This window comes from Fusarium sambucinum, chromosome I, assembly GCF_050947815.1.
Source record: "Fusarium sambucinum isolate potato_lamoka chromosome I, whole genome shotgun sequence".
Lineage (NCBI taxonomy): Eukaryota > Fungi > Ascomycota > Sordariomycetes > Hypocreales > Nectriaceae > Fusarium > Fusarium sambucinum.
This window is the reverse complement of record NC_139294.1, coordinates 6,074,163-6,091,797: the sequence shown is the minus strand read 5'-3', so window position 1 is coordinate 6,091,797 and position 17,635 is coordinate 6,074,163. Positions and strand designations below refer to the sequence as shown.

The 17,635-nt window shown below is 45.9% G+C and overlaps 9 protein-coding genes across 9 annotated transcripts; 3 read left to right on the top strand and 6 right to left on the bottom strand.

The window, feature by feature from the left end:
• Positions 1 to 131: 131 nt before the first annotated feature.
• On the bottom strand, positions 132 to 1,476 carry FSST1_004690 (Zn(II)2Cys6 transcription factor domain-containing protein; the record flags this gene model as incomplete). Its single annotated transcript, XM_083230889.1, has 2 exons — positions 132 to 1,337; positions 1,387 to 1,476. 2 exons carry the CDS (start codon positions 1,474 to 1,476, stop codon positions 132 to 134), a joined length of 1,296 nt encoding a protein of 431 aa, XP_083088120.1.
• Positions 1,477 to 2,290: 814 nt separating this feature from the next.
• Positions 2,291 to 3,280, top strand: FSST1_004689 (F-box protein; the record flags this gene model as incomplete). The annotated part of the gene is made up of 1 exon (XM_083230888.1): positions 2,291 to 3,280. One exon carries the CDS (start codon positions 2,291 to 2,293, stop codon positions 3,278 to 3,280), a length of 990 nt encoding a protein of 329 aa, XP_083088119.1.
• Positions 3,281 to 3,306: 26 nt separating this feature from the next.
• Positions 3,307 to 4,497, bottom strand: FSST1_004688 (uncharacterized protein; the record flags this gene model as incomplete). Its single annotated transcript, XM_083230887.1, has 4 exons — positions 3,307 to 3,718; positions 3,768 to 4,147; positions 4,193 to 4,297; positions 4,348 to 4,497. 4 exons carry the CDS (start codon positions 4,495 to 4,497, stop codon positions 3,307 to 3,309), a joined length of 1,047 nt encoding a protein of 348 aa, XP_083088118.1.
• A 979-nt stretch (positions 4,498 to 5,476) lies between these two features.
• FSST1_004687 (uncharacterized protein) lies at positions 5,477 to 6,430 on the top strand (the record flags this gene model as incomplete). The annotated part of the gene is made up of 3 exons (XM_083230886.1): positions 5,477 to 5,543; positions 5,599 to 6,024; positions 6,072 to 6,430. 3 exons carry the CDS (start codon positions 5,477 to 5,479, stop codon positions 6,428 to 6,430), a joined length of 852 nt encoding a protein of 283 aa, XP_083088117.1.
• A 2,108-nt stretch (positions 6,431 to 8,538) lies between these two features.
• FSST1_004686 (Cerato-ulmin hydrophobin family) lies at positions 8,539 to 8,933 on the top strand (the record flags this gene model as incomplete). Its single annotated transcript, XM_083230885.1, has 3 exons — positions 8,539 to 8,701; positions 8,748 to 8,833; positions 8,886 to 8,933. 3 exons carry the CDS (start codon positions 8,539 to 8,541, stop codon positions 8,931 to 8,933), a joined length of 297 nt encoding a protein of 98 aa, XP_083088116.1.
• A 500-nt stretch (positions 8,934 to 9,433) lies between these two features.
• Positions 9,434 to 10,150, bottom strand: FSST1_004685 (cupin domain-containing protein; the record flags this gene model as incomplete). The annotated part of the gene is made up of 1 exon (XM_083230884.1): positions 9,434 to 10,150. The coding sequence occupies one exon, from the start codon at positions 10,148 to 10,150 to the stop codon at positions 9,434 to 9,436; it is 717 nt and encodes a 238-aa protein (XP_083088115.1).
• Positions 10,151 to 10,408: 258 nt separating this feature from the next.
• On the bottom strand, positions 10,409 to 11,663 carry FSST1_004684 (galactose mutarotase-like domain-containing protein; the record flags this gene model as incomplete). The annotated part of the gene is made up of 2 exons (XM_083230883.1): positions 10,409 to 10,785; positions 10,838 to 11,663. The coding sequence occupies 2 exons, from the start codon at positions 11,661 to 11,663 to the stop codon at positions 10,409 to 10,411; spliced, it is 1,203 nt and encodes a 400-aa protein (XP_083088114.1).
• Positions 11,664 to 13,055: 1,392 nt separating this feature from the next.
• Positions 13,056 to 13,994, bottom strand: FSST1_004683 (glycosyl hydrolase catalytic core-domain-containing protein; the record flags this gene model as incomplete). The annotated part of the gene is made up of 1 exon (XM_083230882.1): positions 13,056 to 13,994. The coding sequence occupies one exon, from the start codon at positions 13,992 to 13,994 to the stop codon at positions 13,056 to 13,058; it is 939 nt and encodes a 312-aa protein (XP_083088113.1).
• A 475-nt stretch (positions 13,995 to 14,469) lies between these two features.
• FSST1_004682 (uncharacterized protein) lies at positions 14,470 to 17,376 on the bottom strand (the record flags this gene model as incomplete). Its single annotated transcript, XM_083230881.1, has 1 exon — positions 14,470 to 17,376. The coding sequence occupies one exon, from the start codon at positions 17,374 to 17,376 to the stop codon at positions 14,470 to 14,472; it is 2,907 nt and encodes a 968-aa protein (XP_083088112.1).
• Between the last annotated feature and the right edge of the window lie 259 nt (positions 17,377 to 17,635).

Below are 17,635 nucleotides of genomic sequence, written 5' to 3'. Positions count from 1 at the left end.
AGCTCTCAAAGGCTTGGGTCAATATCTCATTTGTAACTATAGTATCCTTCTTCTGTACAGTTGTTGTGACATTGGTTTCGTTCTAAATTGGTAACGAGATATTAAGACAGTATTTTATTATTGGCCATTGTTCATGAGATGGGCGTCGCCATTTCACTGGCACTTTCCCATCTGACAAAGTTCATTGCAACCTGCTCGCGGCACCATGCAGTATAAGGTGCCCAATAATCTCCCAGAGCAGAGTCGACGGCCGATACTATCTCTAATGCCCACCCTTCCATGAACCAAATAGTATCGTATGCAGATAGCATTGCACCAAAGAAAGATAGGATCAACAGAGCTGGTGGCTGCCGCTGACATAACTTGTCAACAAACTCTTCTGATACCTCTTGCAGGAAGATCAATGGGGTGATCCAATGCGGATTCAGTCTGGCGTGTCTTGCGTCGTCTGTACTAACATCCCCTAGAGAGGTTATGTACGGACGACAACTTCTAAGGAGCTTGATAGTTGAATTATAAAGCTCAATATCCGCAGAACTGCATCCTTCGTATGATACCTGTAGATCCAGTAATTCATTATCTCCATTAACTGACCCATGATTAACATCCCAATCCTCGTAAGCCTCGAGGTTTTCAAATTCACTCAAACATCCCTCTCGTATCTTGTCATTGAATGGCTTGAGAAGGGCTCGCACACTTCGAATATCGCGGATCCAGTCAAGTTCGAGAATATGAGAGGGACGAGAGGTAGGCTCGGATTGACGAGAGAGCGTGCCATATGTCGCAAAAACGTATATGGTATCGATGATAGAAAAAGCAAACATTGCATCGAGAGTCATATCGCTGTGTTGAGAGGTCACTGCCTGTGTGGCTAAAAACCTTTGTACTGCGTTGGCGTGGTAGTTTGTGGCGGCCGCCATATGGCCTTGGATGTCCTCGGGATCTGAGAGAGCACGCTGGAGACTTGCCACACTGAGTGTTCCATATAAAACAAACGGGTACTGAAATCCCAACTGTGGTATTGTTATATCCCATCCTTGATTTGGAGCAAGTTGAGTGCACATGATTTGGCTTGTGATTGTAGTCCAATGATGCAGAATATCGAGCTCATGTAAAGTGAAAACGTCTGTTGTCACCGCAAGGGAGTCAAGAGAAGTTGGAACTGAGAGACTTCTATTGCCTTCAGACAACACGCTAAAGCAACTTTCTTGATCACTCTCAAGCTTGGGGGCTTTTCTTGAAGACTCCTCCCTCAGAGAGGAACAGCGATGATGCTGGTATAGGCATGAGAGGTCACGAATAACACAAGATCGACACTGAGGCTTCTCTTCCCCACACTGGAACATATTAGTAGGGCTGCGTAATCTGAAGTACGGGTATAGATACCTTGATGTGACGCCTTTTGCACTCGATACATCCACCCCGAGATTTCCTATGAGCCTGTCGTCCTCGTCGTTCAGAAGTGTCTTTTCGCATTTTGGATACCCAAGACTCTTATGCAATTCTAAATGTGAAAATGGCTGGGGTTCAAACTGTTGCAAGTGGTAAAAGACTGGTTGAAAGTTGGTTCTGGGACATGGAGACATGGGAATGAGTGAGATATGATTGGTATTGCAATGAAACCACAGCAGCATGTCACTATAAGGGGCCAAGTTTTGGTAGCTTCGTTTCTTTACGAGGCTCGCTCTCCAGGAACGAGCCTCTCATTTATCTAGGGTGGGTCATTCCTGACTCGATGGAAAGGGTAATAATCTACCCTTGTCTTGACACCTGACTAATTACAAACCAAGATAGATTACGCTAGAAGAGGCTTTGTGATTTTGATTGTTCCTTTGGCAATAATAATTTCACTCAAATCGTGAGCTTATTTTGTGTGGCTTGGGTAGAAAACTTAGATAGCTGGTCACAAGGCTAATTATGTATACTCTCCTTTCTACCAAGGGAAAGTCAGTCGATCGAGAAGTCTCACGATAAATTGATACATAAAATGAACATGTTATTACTCGATATCTTGGTAAAGGGCACATCCATAAGTTAATACAATATAGCTAAAAGAGATTCAGGACAGAATAAAAACTTGCGAACGAAGGGCTTCCCGAGGTTTACTCAGTGAGTTTCAGAGCAAAAGTTTGACATTGATAAGGGCTATTGTGCAATTTTGACTTTATTTGGTGATTTATATAACAAGTTGTCTTTCCCATAAAACTAAATCACTTCTATCCCCTTAATTTTCCACACCATCTGGCCAACTCAACCTTGAACGCTTCTTCAACATCTTTTCCACTTCACCATGGCGGCGAAAATCAAAGACGACATTTTCTCCAGTCTCCCGGTCGAGTTGACTACCGAGATTTTCTCTTATCTACCCCCCAGGGAAATCTTGTCAGCCGTCAATGCCTCTCTGTGTCTAGCAAAAAACTTTCCAGAGGTGCGCGATCGAATTTTGCTTCCCCACGTACAAAACTTCTATCTTCGCTTCGGGCAGATAGACGCTGTCCCTCTGATTGAGTTTCTTTCAGAGCTTCGCTCGATTCGGGAACAACACACGGCAATAGCCGATATCGAGAAGCACGTTGAGCCTGTCCTTGACGCCATGATAGCACTCAAAGTATTTGAGGAGCCAGGGAGATGGAGACTAACTCTACCTACACTCGCCAAAGCAGAAGTACTGATTCCCGAAATGCGGGAGATGTTTATACATCACCGTTTGTGGAAGGCGGCACAAACACAATCAGAAGCAGAAAACCAGTGGCTGGCCTTTGACGAGATACCTTCATGGTTGGTTTGGTCGTTTGCAAAAAGCTATATGGTCTTTGAATGTCACTGCTGCCTATTCTACCATCCGGACAACAAGATAATGAAATCAAGAATGGTAGGCGAAGACGTTGTTTTCTTGGGCGATAACCTGTATGGGGATCGGGGGCTTGATGGAAGTATCTTTGAAGAATTCTGTCCATGGGAATGCCTTAGGAACAAACACAATGATATCAAGAGGGAAGTAATCCTTCGTTTGAGTATTCACCAAGATCCTTTGAGAAATCACGGAATCTTCAAGTTGGACTATTATAACCGTTGGGAAGAGATTGTTACTGGCCAAGGGTATCATTACTACCTTTATCTCGAGGGCCTTGTCAAGAATGATGGAGACTTGGAGAGATACGTATTTGACGTGGACAGGTTATGTCGGTTGATCACCTTCAAAGAGCTTTCTACAAAAGAGAGGCTATCAAAATTAGAAAAAATGGCAAAGGACGAAGAATGGTGGACGAGTTTATTGTAATTTGGAATACAAAGCTTTATATTTTGTTATGCTCGCTCAGTCGTCATGACCACCTTTGTGGATTTTAAGATGAACTTCTGACTATCATTGTCATCCAAACTCTGCTTATCCCGACTATGTGAGATCCTCGTCGTTAGATTGGTCTGAAAATCGTGCAACTCCGTATCCGACATCTGATTTTGGGTCTTCTTGTTCGAAGTATGTGCTAGGTTCATGTGGCTAGATGTTTGGTTCGATGCACCGCCGCTCGCGTATGTGCTTCGACCGAAGAATGGTAGGCTGAGAAGAGGTCGAAGGGCAGGCATGGACCCAGCGATAATACCGATGCCTTCTTCAAGGATGGACCATAGACCAATGGCACCTGTGCTGTAGACAAACTCGGTTGGGTCGTTGTAGAGTGTGAGATAACCTAATCGGACGACTGTTGCACAACTTGCACTAGAATGTGTTAGTATGGTATCGAGGTTAAGGGGTTTGGTAGACTAACAAAGCGCCCAGACCCAGCATAACAATAACAGGAAACTTGACTCTCTGCTTCATCTGAATATTCCATAGGAGAATGGCGGGTAGAATAGCCAGTGTCCAATCTGTGAGAATCGAGACGGCCGAAAAGTAAAAACCGACGCTGCTGTTTACTTTTGTATTGCATATACCATTTGCGTCTCCCCATAGCGTCTCGATCGGATGACAGACGTTGGCGGTCGCGATAATGAAGACGATAGCAGTAAAAGCGGTAATTGCGATGATGCCCCAGAGGGTCCAAACAAAACGACGTCGAGCGTCGCAGATTCGAAGCATGGTGACGCAAATGCTGGATTTGATCGGGACGGAGCAGGCCGAGTAGAAGAACTGGGCGATGAAGAATAGCTGACTCCATTAGTATTAAGAGTACAACAGTCCTAACGAACATACCTTTGTTCCCATCTTAATGTCGTAAGGTTCGAGGTCCTTCCTCTTTTGGCCAGAGCCGTAGAAACAGCATCTAATAACGAGTGAACAGGTGACGGTGTACAGAATCTTTTGAGGTTAGTCAGTTAAGCCGCAGAAAGCAATCAGAGTATACTTACCAAACCAGCAAACATCAGTGCATCATCCAGTCCAATATTCTTTCTCCATTTCCTCACTCCAAATCGTAATATCGCAAAGATCCATGATAACGAGAGCATAGCAATTGTGGCCCACAGAAGAGCCACGCCATCACCTGCCACGCGAGCCATACTGAACGATATATCCAAAACAAAATCCTGAAAAGAAGGATGGATAAACAGACAAACTCCCCCTGGAGAAGGCAAAGGTTAGTAATAGTCGGGACGAACGACTACATTTTTTCTTGTTCTCGTGTGGAAAGCATTGAGGCGAACAAACGAAATGATGGACATTATGGCGAGTTAAGCGATGTATTTCACTGTGAAACCCTCCAAGCGGATCTCTTCTGTCAAGAAACGTGCTGATGCCTGTCAAACTTGGTAAGCCCGAGGCTGGACCGTCGTTAGTAGTGGAATAAATCAACTAAATTATGGAAACCGTTGAGATGATGTTCACTAGTTTTTAGTCCGTTCATCTCCGGGCCGACACTCCCGTTTAATGGTTCCCATAGGGGCTTTAGTCTAGTACATATTGGGATGACCAATATTGGGTTCTGTTGATCCCCTGGAGAAGATCTTCCTTGGTATCTGAGATAAAATATAATATATCACATTGCAACAACAGTTCAAACAAATGACATGCGTTAATTCAATAAATGATTTCCCGTTGCAATCTCATTTTCGGCACCACGAATCCTTCGCCTCCGGTAGTTCTTTTTCTACTGCTGACCATCCAACAGAAATGGATCCCCCAGACTCTATCCAGGGGCTTTTTGCAAGGGTCCCAGACTCAAGACACCGCCTTATTCGAGTCCACTTGTTCATCAGCTATGGAGATTCAGGGCCTAGAATCTCGCCAACTGGTACTCGTTGTCAAAGATAGTACACAAGCACGGTTCAGTACGCGAATGAATGGCCGTATCACGATGTTGCGGGCGTAGAGACAAATTGTTCCGTTCCCACCCAGAACGCTAGTATTTTTTGTTTGACTGACTTGTTCAATATACAGCGCAACCTATTTCAGCTGTTCCCCCCTTGGTACCTTTGCCAAGTTCTTTCTTTGCTTTTTCTGCTTTTTTAATTACTTCCTTTTCTCCGAAGTTACATCATAATGGCTGAATTCGTGATCCAGGACGACAAGTTTTCTGCCCTCAGTGGCAAGGTTGTTATTGTTACCGGTATGAAACAAATACAATCCCCACTCGATGTAACCGAAAATATTGACTTCTCCAGGTGGTTCTTCTGGAATCGGATTATCTACTGTGGATTTCCTCCTATCCCTGGGCGCTTCAGTCGTCAGCGGAGACGTCCAGCCTCCTCAGAAGCAACACGAGGGTCATTTCACCTTTGTCAAGACTGACGTTTCCGCCTGGGCTGATCTCGTTGCCCTTTTCAAGAAGGCAAAGGAAGTCTACGGTCGTATTGATCATGTTTTCGCCAATGCTGGCCTCGGACCTCGTGCGGATTACTTGTCCACCCAGGTTGACGATAATGGCGACCTGATTGAGCCCACACACGCGCTCATGGACGTCAGCTTGAAGGGTGTTGTAAACACATGTACTCTTGCCATTTACTACCTGAGGCAACAAGCCGAGGGTGGAAGTATTGTCATCAGTGGTTCTACCACCGGTCTGCAGCGTGTGCGAGCTGTTGATTACTGTAAGTAATACGCTAATCGCATCATAACCCAATACTAATTATTTTAGCAACTGCCAAGCACGGAGTCCTGGGCTTCGGCCGAGGTCTTGTTCCTCTTCTCGGTGCTGCTCAACTTCCTATCCGCGTCAACACTCTGGCGCCCAGTTGGACAGAAAGTAACGTCCTTCCTGCACTCAAGACAATTCTTGGTGCCATCAACGTCGAGCTACAGCCTGCTTCTGTTGTTTCTCGATGTGCCGCTTTCTTGATGGCTGATGACTCCAAGAATGGCCAGCTTGTGCATATTGAGCGTGGCAAGTATGCTGAGATTGATGAGGCTGTCTTGCTGCCTGCTTTCGGAAAAATTAAGAGTGATGATTACCCTTGGGAGGATGATGTTTTGAGGCGTCTGGGCGAGCTTGCATAGTTAGTTATCTTATTAGGTTAGGTGGCTAAACGCTCGCATTTAATTATGAAAACAACTTTAAGCGTTCTATCTGAGTATCGTTGCAATAAGAGATACAACGTGCTTGGCCAGAAATCTATCACTCTATGAAGCAACTGCGTCTTTCCACTATGTCCCCGTTCATATTCATTTGTAGTCTTATAATCGAATATGGGATTGTGCACCCTGTAGTCTTGGCATCACCCACTCATAAATACCAAAGAGCAGTAGTAATCTGAGTTCGTAACTCTTCAACAGCAAAGCTGCTTTGGCATAATGTAGTGCTGAGAAAAAAACAGTTGATATTGTGTTATGGTTTTCTTCACAGTCTTCCTAACGGAAAGCATCAGAAGTCTATCTCTCAAGGTATCGAGAAATAACATGAAATTAACTTGCCTTTGTCCAGTTGCAAGACCACATTCACTGCTCATGTTTATTAATTAATTAAACATAGCTCTTTGGATCTATTCATTTCTCTCTTTTTCTTTTTCTTTTAAGAGACAACTAGATAGATAACTATATGATAGAAATCTCGTTTTCGTTAACAATAAGCAAGTCTTGGATTCAACAATCCAATTCTACCTAGTTCAAATCAGATAGTTCCAACATGCCGCCGATGACACGAAGACTTGTGCAACCCAAGTAGTTAATAAGTGCTGAAATATAGGTCCCAGTCACTAGTCTAGTACGTCAGACCTCCATTCCTAACAGCACTAAACACCTAAATGGAAATCATATGTGATGTGATATACCTTGACTATCCAAAGGTTTCTGCGGATATTGTTTTCTCTCCCAATCCGAGGCGACGAGCGGTCCAAATAAGTCAAAAGCTCGAGATTCAATAGGCGGTCAATATTCTCAGGTTGTCTACTGAATTGACATGTTCTCTACTACTCTGGCACACTGTCGACTTGGCACTTATCATCGGCCACACCGCCTTGTTGTCCACGACTTGGCTCAAGACAATAGATGTTGAAGTAACTTCAAGGAATTACTCGTCAGTGGAATAAAACAGACTGAAATTCCATGCGGACTGATCAGTTTAGACCTGAACAGGCGATGCCCAGGTAAATGACGGTCATCGTTTGCGATCCCTACTTTGAAACATCAAACTCTGGGCATCATAATCGCAGGTTTTCTCGAGAATCAAGTATTCCCAGCTATATATGATGATTTTAAGTAAAAATATATCATGGAAGTCTCGCAAGAGTACCCATAAGGAGATCTTCTTGATTCTGGGGCATTGGATCCATGATCGGCGATAAGCGACCACCCGAAAATCATGATATAAACTCAAGTTACCGTGTACGGAAGGATTAATCCGCAGTATAAGACAGCCACTTACATCTTATCACCCCAAGAAAATAGCACCTGGGGTTGAAACAAGTATCTGCAGGTACGATATGATGTATGGATAGGCTCAGCTGTGCCGAGACACGCATTAACAGGAACAAATCGGAAATCTAGGAGGATGATATGACGATCAAGGCATCCATGAGTAAATGAAAGCGAGTACCTTTTCAGCGAATCAGCCAACTCACTGTGCCACTCCATAGAGCAATGACATCGGCCGAGCAGTAGCATTCCTAAATTAGTTCTTAACAAGTCCACTATAATCAGACGAAAGCTCAACCTCATAACTTGCTGTGGCAATTTTGGTAGTCTGGCATCCCTTTCAGCGATACCTCCGACGACCCAACCAATTAAAAAGGTCAATTGGCTTGGATTGTCGAAACGCGTTAATGCGTTGCTATCCCCTGTTGAGCTGGCGTACCTCTCCGCTGCGACGCTACAACAGGTTTCTAGGCTCCATTTAAGTCGCGATATAGACTGGGATGTCTAGTTTCAAAACGTCAACGGCTTTAACATGACTTCCATCATTGTTGAGTGGCAATAGGTCATTGAGAGATGACGACAAGAGTTTGCTTATAATCATCTTAATAAAAATGGACGTGTATGGATGTTGAGTTGTATAAATACAGAGGCGCCGTGACTGGAAATCACCTTTGAAATCTCCATCCTCATCCTCAAAGCCCATACAATACAGTAATCAACATCTTTACTTCCTTAATCCACTCACTCTATTCACCATGAAGTTCTCACTCGCTGCTGTTACCCTCCTGGGCGCCGTCGTCTCTGCCCTTCCCGCCAACGAGAAGCGACAGGCTTACGTCCCTTGCACAGGCCTCTATGGCTCTTCTCAGTGCTGTGCTACCGATGTTCTGGGAGTTGCCAACCTCGACTGCGGAAACCGTAAGTAATCTAGTCTGTCGATTTAAGACCAAGCTAACATAAACAGCTCCCTCTGTTCCCGCCAACGCCACCGACTTCAGCGCTGTCTGTGCTGAGATTGGCCAGCGTGCTCGATGCTGTGTTCTCCCCATCGTGAGTTTGTCTCTTTCTCATCTTGATGGTCAATATACTAACATCTCTTCAGCTTGACCAAGGAATCCTCTGCAACACCCCTACTGGTGTCCAGGACTAAAGTGTCACGAGTTTGTGATCTTTTGTAACGCGAATACAATATCGATATGGATGGATAGATTGTATAAATCGGGCTTTGACTTTGTTATAATATTAGTTTTAACAAGTTACATATTTGAATCAACATTTTAATCAGTCTTTGTCGTGCCATTCTATGTCTTGTTTATGATGTTCATATCTGAAGACTTCCCATCTGTAGGCTCTACACAATGCAGTACAGAGCCAGCATGCTCATCTTAAACCCGATGCGATGTGTGTGCAGGATTGAGCCCTTCACTAAACCCCACGACGGAAACGTTTAGCCGGATACAGCATTAGAGGCTTGGTAGTCTGGCTTAATAGCACTGGATTAAATACGATAGGTTTTGGGGTTTCTAGTCTATTTGACAGATCTGTACACTTAATTCCGACCGGAAATATGCATAAACAAAATGAAACAGATCAACCCCCACACCAAGTTGTGCGCTATGATATTGGCTAAGATTGTTTCAATGCTTACATCTAAAGTTTGGACCTCCCGTTCTGATGCTCCCTGTTCTCTACTTGAACAATTTCCAAATCAGGATCCTTGTCGTCCCCGGGCCAACTCTTCACAAGGCCATCCACCTCCCCAAATACAGGGTCATACTTGGGCTTTCGAACCCTCCACGACTTGCCATAGTCACCACCACTCTTGACAAAGTCCCAATTTCCGCCATTGTAAGCTCCCATCATGGTATAACCCGACAACTCAATCTCTGACAAGGCCTGTCGTGGATCATCAGCTTCGATGCCGTGCCCAACACCGGGTGACATGAGCTTGAACTCTGCTTCGGGTTTGGTGTTGTACGTTTTGTGCGCTACCCCTGCGGGAATGACAAAGACATCGCCCGCTTCAGCTTGAAGCTCAATACCGCCGTTCTCCCAAGACGAGCCGTAGGTGTTTTCTTGGAGATCTTCTGATGTGTCACCTACTCCGAAGCGAATGGTTGCGGTTCCTGAAAGGACTGCCATGCACTCATGCGCCTCTGAGTGGAAGTGGGACAATTGAGTCTGGGGATATCGAAAGATCCATTCGACATCCCATCCATTCTTAGTAAACATATCCCAGACCTTGGCAGGGTCGCAATGCGTAGTACCTTGACGTTTAGCTAGTACATTTTTATAATGCAGAAGAGGTCGTGGTGAGTTTGGAACGAGGTCTGTTGGGAGGAGATGGTATTGCTTCATGTTCGACATTGTTAATATGAACGTCTGTACAGTAATTTATGTTGAATATGTGACTGATCATGCTCATAAGTGTTCCCCGCAGCAACCGGGCTCGATATAAATATTTAATTCGGCATTGCATCCGAGTCGGAATTGGTAGCCGGGCATGACGCTATTTTGGACGGAATCTGACGGCCCAATTCCCCGATCCAATACTTTCACATTTTCAGCCTTTCTTGATTAAAGTTTAACGCTTAATTGATCGAATTACAATCAGAAACCTATTATCTACTCCTCGCCACCCTTCAGGCTGAAAGTGTATCTAGCCTGGAGAACATAAGGATCACCGCCAGGCTCGAAAAATTGCTTCTCATCACGCATCCACTCGGGGTGGTTGATACCATCAATGTAGTCCTGAACCTCAAGAACAACACATCCGTACTTGGGAATAGTTCGAGGGAAGTCCTCGTTGTCCTTAAGACCCTGAGTGCGCTTCAGAGGGAAGTCACCCTTTTGTTGCGTGCAGCTGTAGAACTGGAAGGCATCTTGGTCCGAGTAGATGTCGACTTGGATGCCAGACCAAGAAGAGGCAAGGCTTGCGACAGGGCCCTCAGTGCGCCAGTCGTAGTTGCCGAGCTGACCACGGTTAACGGTGTAGCAGTTGTCTGAGATTTCGTTAGTCAGGTAGTAGCAGAGGCGGAAATGAATGTGACTTACCATATCCGGTACAGTTGAATCCGCAGTTGTTCTTCAGCTCCTCGTTGTTCTCTTGATCACCAATCATCTTTCTCTTGCTCCAGAAATCATTGGCAGATCCCTTCTTGTTGGCAATGATATCACCAGTAGGGATAAGAATGTTGTCGACATCCATACGCTGGCCACTGTAGGGCATGTGGAGAGAGTGGTTGGAAACAGTGTTTGTCTCGTTGTTGGCGAAACCGTCGAGGTTCCAGTATGTGTGGGAGGTCAACATGATGGGAGTCTTCTTGGTGGTAGCCAATGCGACAATCTTGATATCCCAGTCCATGCCCTCGAGGGTGTATGTCACGTAGGACACAACCTCACCAGGGAAACCCTCCTTGCCGTCGGGGTCGACGATGGAGAAGGTGATGCTGGAGTCGGTGTAGGACACAACAGTGAAGTTGCGGTAGTCCCAACCATCAGGTCCGCCGTGAAGCGTATCTGCGCCATCAGGAGACTCCTTGGTAGGGTTGTCGTTGGGCTTGACGTGGTAGTCCTTGCCGTCAATCTCAAAGGTGCTGTTTCGGATACGGTTGGCGTATCGTCCGGGCACACCACCAAGATGAGGATGGGCCTCGTCGATGCTGTAGTGGGTGGCGTTGTCGAAGCCAGCAACGATGTCTCGAGAGATACCGTACTGGTCATCGATCAAGAGGTTGGTGATGGAGGCGCCATATGGGATGAAGGCAGCCTTGATACCGTCTCCGGAGAGCCAGTATTTACCATCTTTATCGGGACCCTTGCCCTTGGTCGCAAAGACTGAAGGGAGGAGAGCGGCAACGACGGCAGTCTTGAAGAACATGATTGCGGTGGTCGAGTGGAGACTGATCAGCAGAAGGTAGCAACGAGCAGCAGCTCATGGGAGCTTTATAGAGATTTGCGAAGCGAACAATGCGGATTCAATAACAAGAAGAGACCTCTCTTGAAGGATGTCAAGTCCCGTAGATGCTCGCATGACGAGGAGTCAAGGTTGATGACTGGTGCGGTTGTCGATGAGCTACGAAAAACTTGTCGTTGCAACTCCAGAAGTTCCTGGGGTAGCTTTGAAGCCAGACCCTTCCCCAGGTTTTCCATTGTGCGCCAAGTCGCGATTGGTGCGCGTGGTTCGGGTTTATTAGCGAATGCTTAGCGTCAGCATCCATTGTACGAGTTCGATTGTGATCATCGTGCGGGGGAAATCAGGCTGTTTGTAGAACAGACTAGAGAATCCTTTGACCGAATTATTGGCTGGGATAGTAAGCGATATGGCCTAGTTGAGAGTTACAGCATCCCACCAATCAGTAGAAATACTAGCTGTAAATGGTCTAGAAATGAAAGGAAATTAATCAGTGTATTGAATAAAGTGGTTGAGGAGATTCTGCAGGCCAAGTTGATAGCAATTGACTCTTTACTTGGTGCAATTCAGCCCTGTAAACACAAGAGGAATCCAAAGAGGCTGGGCGAAACTTGTTTACCATGGGTATGGATTTCTTGATGCGGAGAAAGTGTTTACGTCACATCATACCCTGTATCCGAGCATGACGTTGCACTGAGTGATACCACATGCAATCATGGGTTGATGATCCTGGCCGAATACGGACAGACGTTGGGAGGGTGATGAGAATGTGAGAGACAAAAGACAGTCTAAACTCAGGAACAGAGGATTAAGTAGACATCAAGAACGCGAGACGCATGTATTAGTGATAGTCAACGCTTGACTGTGCGTGACATGATTGGGTTCCGTTTCGTTGGAACGGCTTGCAGAAGGTGACACCACGGCCTGCTTTGAAACGTTGACAGACACCTACTCGATCGGATAGATTGCGATTGGGGCAGTTCAAGTGGATGAGACATGATATTGGTGTAGTTTCCTGTTCTGACTGATTTGTGAAGTTGAATATTTCATACTTCTTTCATGGCTGTCTTGGTGAGATATCACGGCGCTGAACTAGAAGACACGAACAACTTTTTATTTAATTCCGAAGTGTACTCCACGGATTCAGACGCTAAAGTCTACTCATTCCACCACTCAGACGTGAGCGCTAAGAAGATCCATCAATAAGAGATGATGTGAGACAAGCTAAAGCAGGCGAATTAACTGAGCATCAATTGGTGATGTCTATCCAAGAACGTTCATTTCGAGGCTGAAATAAAAAATCTATGTCATAAAATTGGTATCACTATCTACTCGTCTAACGTGTACTCATATAATAATTCACCACAAGTAAACAGCTGCTGCAAACATCGCAGCTCCCAAAAGACTCCTCGAAGGCATTCTCAAAACACCTTCTGACATGCCTTCTTCAAAACCCTTCTCTTCACCGCCCAAATACTCAGCACCAAGCTTTGTCAGACCTCCATTGCTGTTGAACAGTGAAACACTCTTTCCGGTCCATTCGTTGGCATCATTTGTTCTAAACGCCCCAAACCACGCATACGCCTGAACATCATCTCTGCTGTCCAAATTGGGCAGAGTCTCGTTCATCATGGCAAAAGTTGCTTCTTCATCTTCTTGAGGGAGAGCCATCTCGGTGATCCAGAATGGTGCGTCGGGTGCAGTCTCGTTGTAGAACTCGCGAAGACTGTTGAGCCAGTTGTCGAGGCCTACAGCATCGCCGTACCAATGGACAGCGATAAAATCCGTAGGACAACCCTTGTCGTCAATGTCGTAGCATGATTCGTTAAAATCGCGCAGCCACTCTAGACCTCGTGGTGAGCCGGTAACACTGGGATGGCTTATCGACCATCCACGCTTTGCATCTCTCAATGGAACAATGTTTTCCATATAAGACTTTGCTGCATCTTTGGCTGAAATAGAACTTCCTCCAGTGTCGGTCTCACCATCTGGTTCGTTAAAGGCGAGAAGGTGAGTTGAAGATTCTGGAAGACTGTTTAAACGCTTCTGCAGTTCTGAGTCCGATGCATCATTGAGGCCGTGTATTAAAGGAATGAATGGAAGAGAGCTTCCGATTTGTTGTGATGGCCATAGTGACCAGGTATAATACCATGCGATTTCCGAGTTGTTCGAGGTTAAAAGGTTGTTGTCTGACTCGTGGTCATCTCCATGGAATGCGAGACCTCGTTTAGATGATAAGTCTATGCCTTCGACAGCTCCACAGAGATATAGAAAGTGATAAAAAAGTGACTGACGCATTGTATCTCAGACAAAGGGGTTTATAGTGAAACAATCTGTTGCAGTTAGTTGAGAGAAAAGGCTGCGTTAAATAAGAGGGTATTACCAATTATAAATCAGGATTCATCGTATCAGCCTTGTAGTTTATGTTTCAAAAAGTCAGGGATTGCCTTGGAAACTTCATCTTGTCTTTGTACGTGTCGTTCATTTCTTGGAGTGGCCATTTCCTGACGCTGCTAATGATGTCATGGTCTTGCCAAGGGGAACCCTGCCACGATACCAAGACTTGGCAGCGTCAAACTTTTTTACTTTTAACCTTTTCAGAAATTACTCACCGCTTAATACTACAAAAGGTAATAGGTGAGTATAAACATGGACATATGATACGAGAATAATATATGGACTGCTCACTCTTCACTCATTCAACAAAATGAATACAAATTTCAGCCCATTATCTCTAAAACGTCTCAGTATTCACAAACGCCAAAATTCAGAGTTATTCCACCTCCTCAAATTGGTATTCCACCTCTTCAACTTGGTCGTCCTGTGCAGCCATCATGGTGGCATACTCTGCAGCTTCCAGCCTGGCATCCTCAACCCAGGTCAAGCTGTTCCAATAAGTAAACTCCCATATTCTCCGTGGCTCACCCGCCAGAACGTCGGCCGTAATTTGAAGCAATTCCTTAGCCGGGGGATCCCATACCTGCCTTTGCTCCTGCTCTGGGGTCCGGTACAAGTCAAGTGCATGTAAGAACATGGTCCCTCTCTCATGGATCGTTTTCGCCCGCCTTCCCTGGTGATATTCTGGATGATTTCTATCACGGTAGGTTCCGTACATGCGGTTCCCAGCCTGACTGAGCCTATTGTCAATCTCATTAAAGACATCCAGTATGGCTACTGTGACGGACGCGTAGTTGATGCTGGAGAGTGGCCTAAGTGGTCTCACTAAACCGAAGCCGTATATATCGTCCAAGAATTCCCCATTAGCCCAAGAGATGACATCTTGATCGCGGTCTTCTGGATCTGGCCCTGGCCGGGGGGGATTGGGTGGTCCAGGCGTCGGCGATGCACCATCATCACCCGCCGCTTGTGTAGTTGTCTCTGTTGTTGACATCTCCCTCGCCGCCCCCGACTCCGCTCCAACAGTGTTTTCGGTCGATCCAGTAATTGCCACCTGTTCCTCCCCGTCGCCCCCTCCGTGTAGCATGGCCAGCAGAACCGGCAAGTCTTCATCCGAAGACTGATCCAGAATTACTTGACTAGAGTCCCAATTCGCTTTCCGGTACGCTGATAACGCAGACTGCCTGTTGAAGTTATGGCAAGGGGTTATGTCAAAGGATTTGTGTATGTTTTCTCCTTCAGTTAGACTTAACGATTGTCGCATGTCTAACAATGCTGTTAACGCCCTGCCACTGTTCGTTGTGTCGTTCTGATGATCTCGAAACACGCCTCTCTTGAAAAGAGCTGCAAGAGCCTCCCATAACGGGATAGGTTTGTCGAAATAGTTGCGTTGCTTGAGAAATTTATATATGTGCAGTATAAGTATCGGCTCGCGCATCACTTGCCATAACCACATCATTTGTTTATATGATAGTGACAAGGCCTCTTCAAGACCGGCACCGCAAAGATAGGGTGAATATTTGTGCAGCCCATTCGCATCGGCTGTACCAAACCGAGATGGTTCTATGTTTTCCCAAATCCCTCGGTTTTCATTGTTGGCATACACGTGCTGGCCAAGATAGTCATGAAAATCTTCTCCAGATATGAGGATGTGGTCAAGAAGTGCTCGAAAATGCGGGACATCCTCGCATGATGACACCAATGTGGCTTCCATATTGTTAACCGAGAGACGGTAGCCACCAGATACAAATTGTCTTTGGCGGTCAAGGAATAGATCGATATCTCGCGTCGTCCGGAAGTCTGCTGGCTCGAACACGATATGCATAGACCCCTCCATGGGTATGGACCATCCTCTGGAAGTGGTAAAAGAGTCCACGATGCACTGGAGTTGAAAAACATGATGTAGCTGGATTAACGTTTCGACCTGGAAGGTGCTCTTCTGGAACGCCATGCGTGTAATGTCAACCGCAAATTCATTGAGACCGAATATGGTTCGTTCGTTGTTACCGGCCCAGTCAACGTGTTCTAGACTCTTCGGATCGGGTGACTCCTTGTTCTTCTTCAGCTGTGCCGCCGAAGAAACATTGACGAGATCGTAGAGCCATTTGATAATATAAATCCGTCGCCAGGCCATTCGCTCGGCGCGACTCAAGTTCGCCAATATCACTGTGGGATCCCAAGTAGCAAGCGTTCTTCCCAGCCTGTTTGTTGGCCTGCCAGTCCTGTTGAGCCGAAAATCGTCGAGAAAGTCTTTAAGCGCCGTGTAGGTATTGTAAAGGAATTGCTCCTTAACATCTGAAATTGTTCTGTTTGTCACACCACGACCTGCTTCATTGGAAATATCGACCTGAAACGTCCCTTGGGCGTTACTGATATCCCCACGAGCAAGTGCGTTCACGATACTCAGATAAGAGTCATTTCCGGTAAAATCGGCGAAGATGGCGGCATTGGTTCTCTGGACCATTGAAACAGCTACTTTGGATGTAGCAGCTGCCACGGCGGTATTGAGATCTCCGTAAGCGACTTGCGCCCATTGGCGTTGGATGCAATATCGAAGCTCGATCCATTGCTGAGCTGCTGAGTGTACAGCAATTAGATAGTCGATAGTCATGGCATCTTGGCCGTCAATGTTGCGCAAGCTATCCATGGAAATTACTTGGTAGACTTGTTCCCTTGCTGGCTGCTTTGATTTGCCCTTGTTGGGCTTTCCTCTCCTCTTGCCCTTGCCCTTTCCAGGTCTTCGTTGCTGCCTTGGTCTGGAACTTGACGCTTGTTCTTCTTCCTCGCTAGATGCTTCGATAGCTTGGACATATAGGGCTCTAAATCTGCTGGACAGCTCTTCTTGGACTCGTTCGATAGAAGGCTCGACCTGAGCCCGTGTGTTGTCGGCCACCCAGCCGTCACCGCCGAGGATGCTGCGACAATGGGCTAAAACATCGGTAAAGTGTTGATGACTAGCATCGCTTGCCGCTTGATTGGGGTTGACTGGAGCCCCTGCTTGTGCTGTGTAGGATGCGGTAGCAATGGTTCTCTTGTGGATGGCCGACGCTAGAGCGCTGAAGACGTGATAAGGGACCGGTCCATTTTGGCTGGCTATGTATGTGGCCAGAGGGACGAAATCATTGACTTTAGGGGGGTGTTTGAAGTCGAATTGTGGTCTTTGTGGTGTCGATCCCGGGGTTCTTTGATTTGACACGAAGAGAGTAATGTATTCGTTCGCCAACCAGTAGCTGAAATCCTGGGTGTCCTTCTTGTACTTCTCATAGAGAGAATGTGAGATCATCTTCACAACTGTTTATATATATATATATATATAGAACAGAAACAACCAAAAGAAACAAAAAATAATCCAAAATTCGATGAAGAGTGGGAACGATGGTGGTTGATAATGGACAACAAGAGATGGCGACAGCCGACAACCAACTTAAAATATTTCGTGGTGATCCATAGCGGGACTGGGGACAAACAGAGTTAGCGCCACCTAATGTTCAGACGCGAGAATGCTCAGCATATGGGGCCGTGGACGTCTGATCATAACAAAG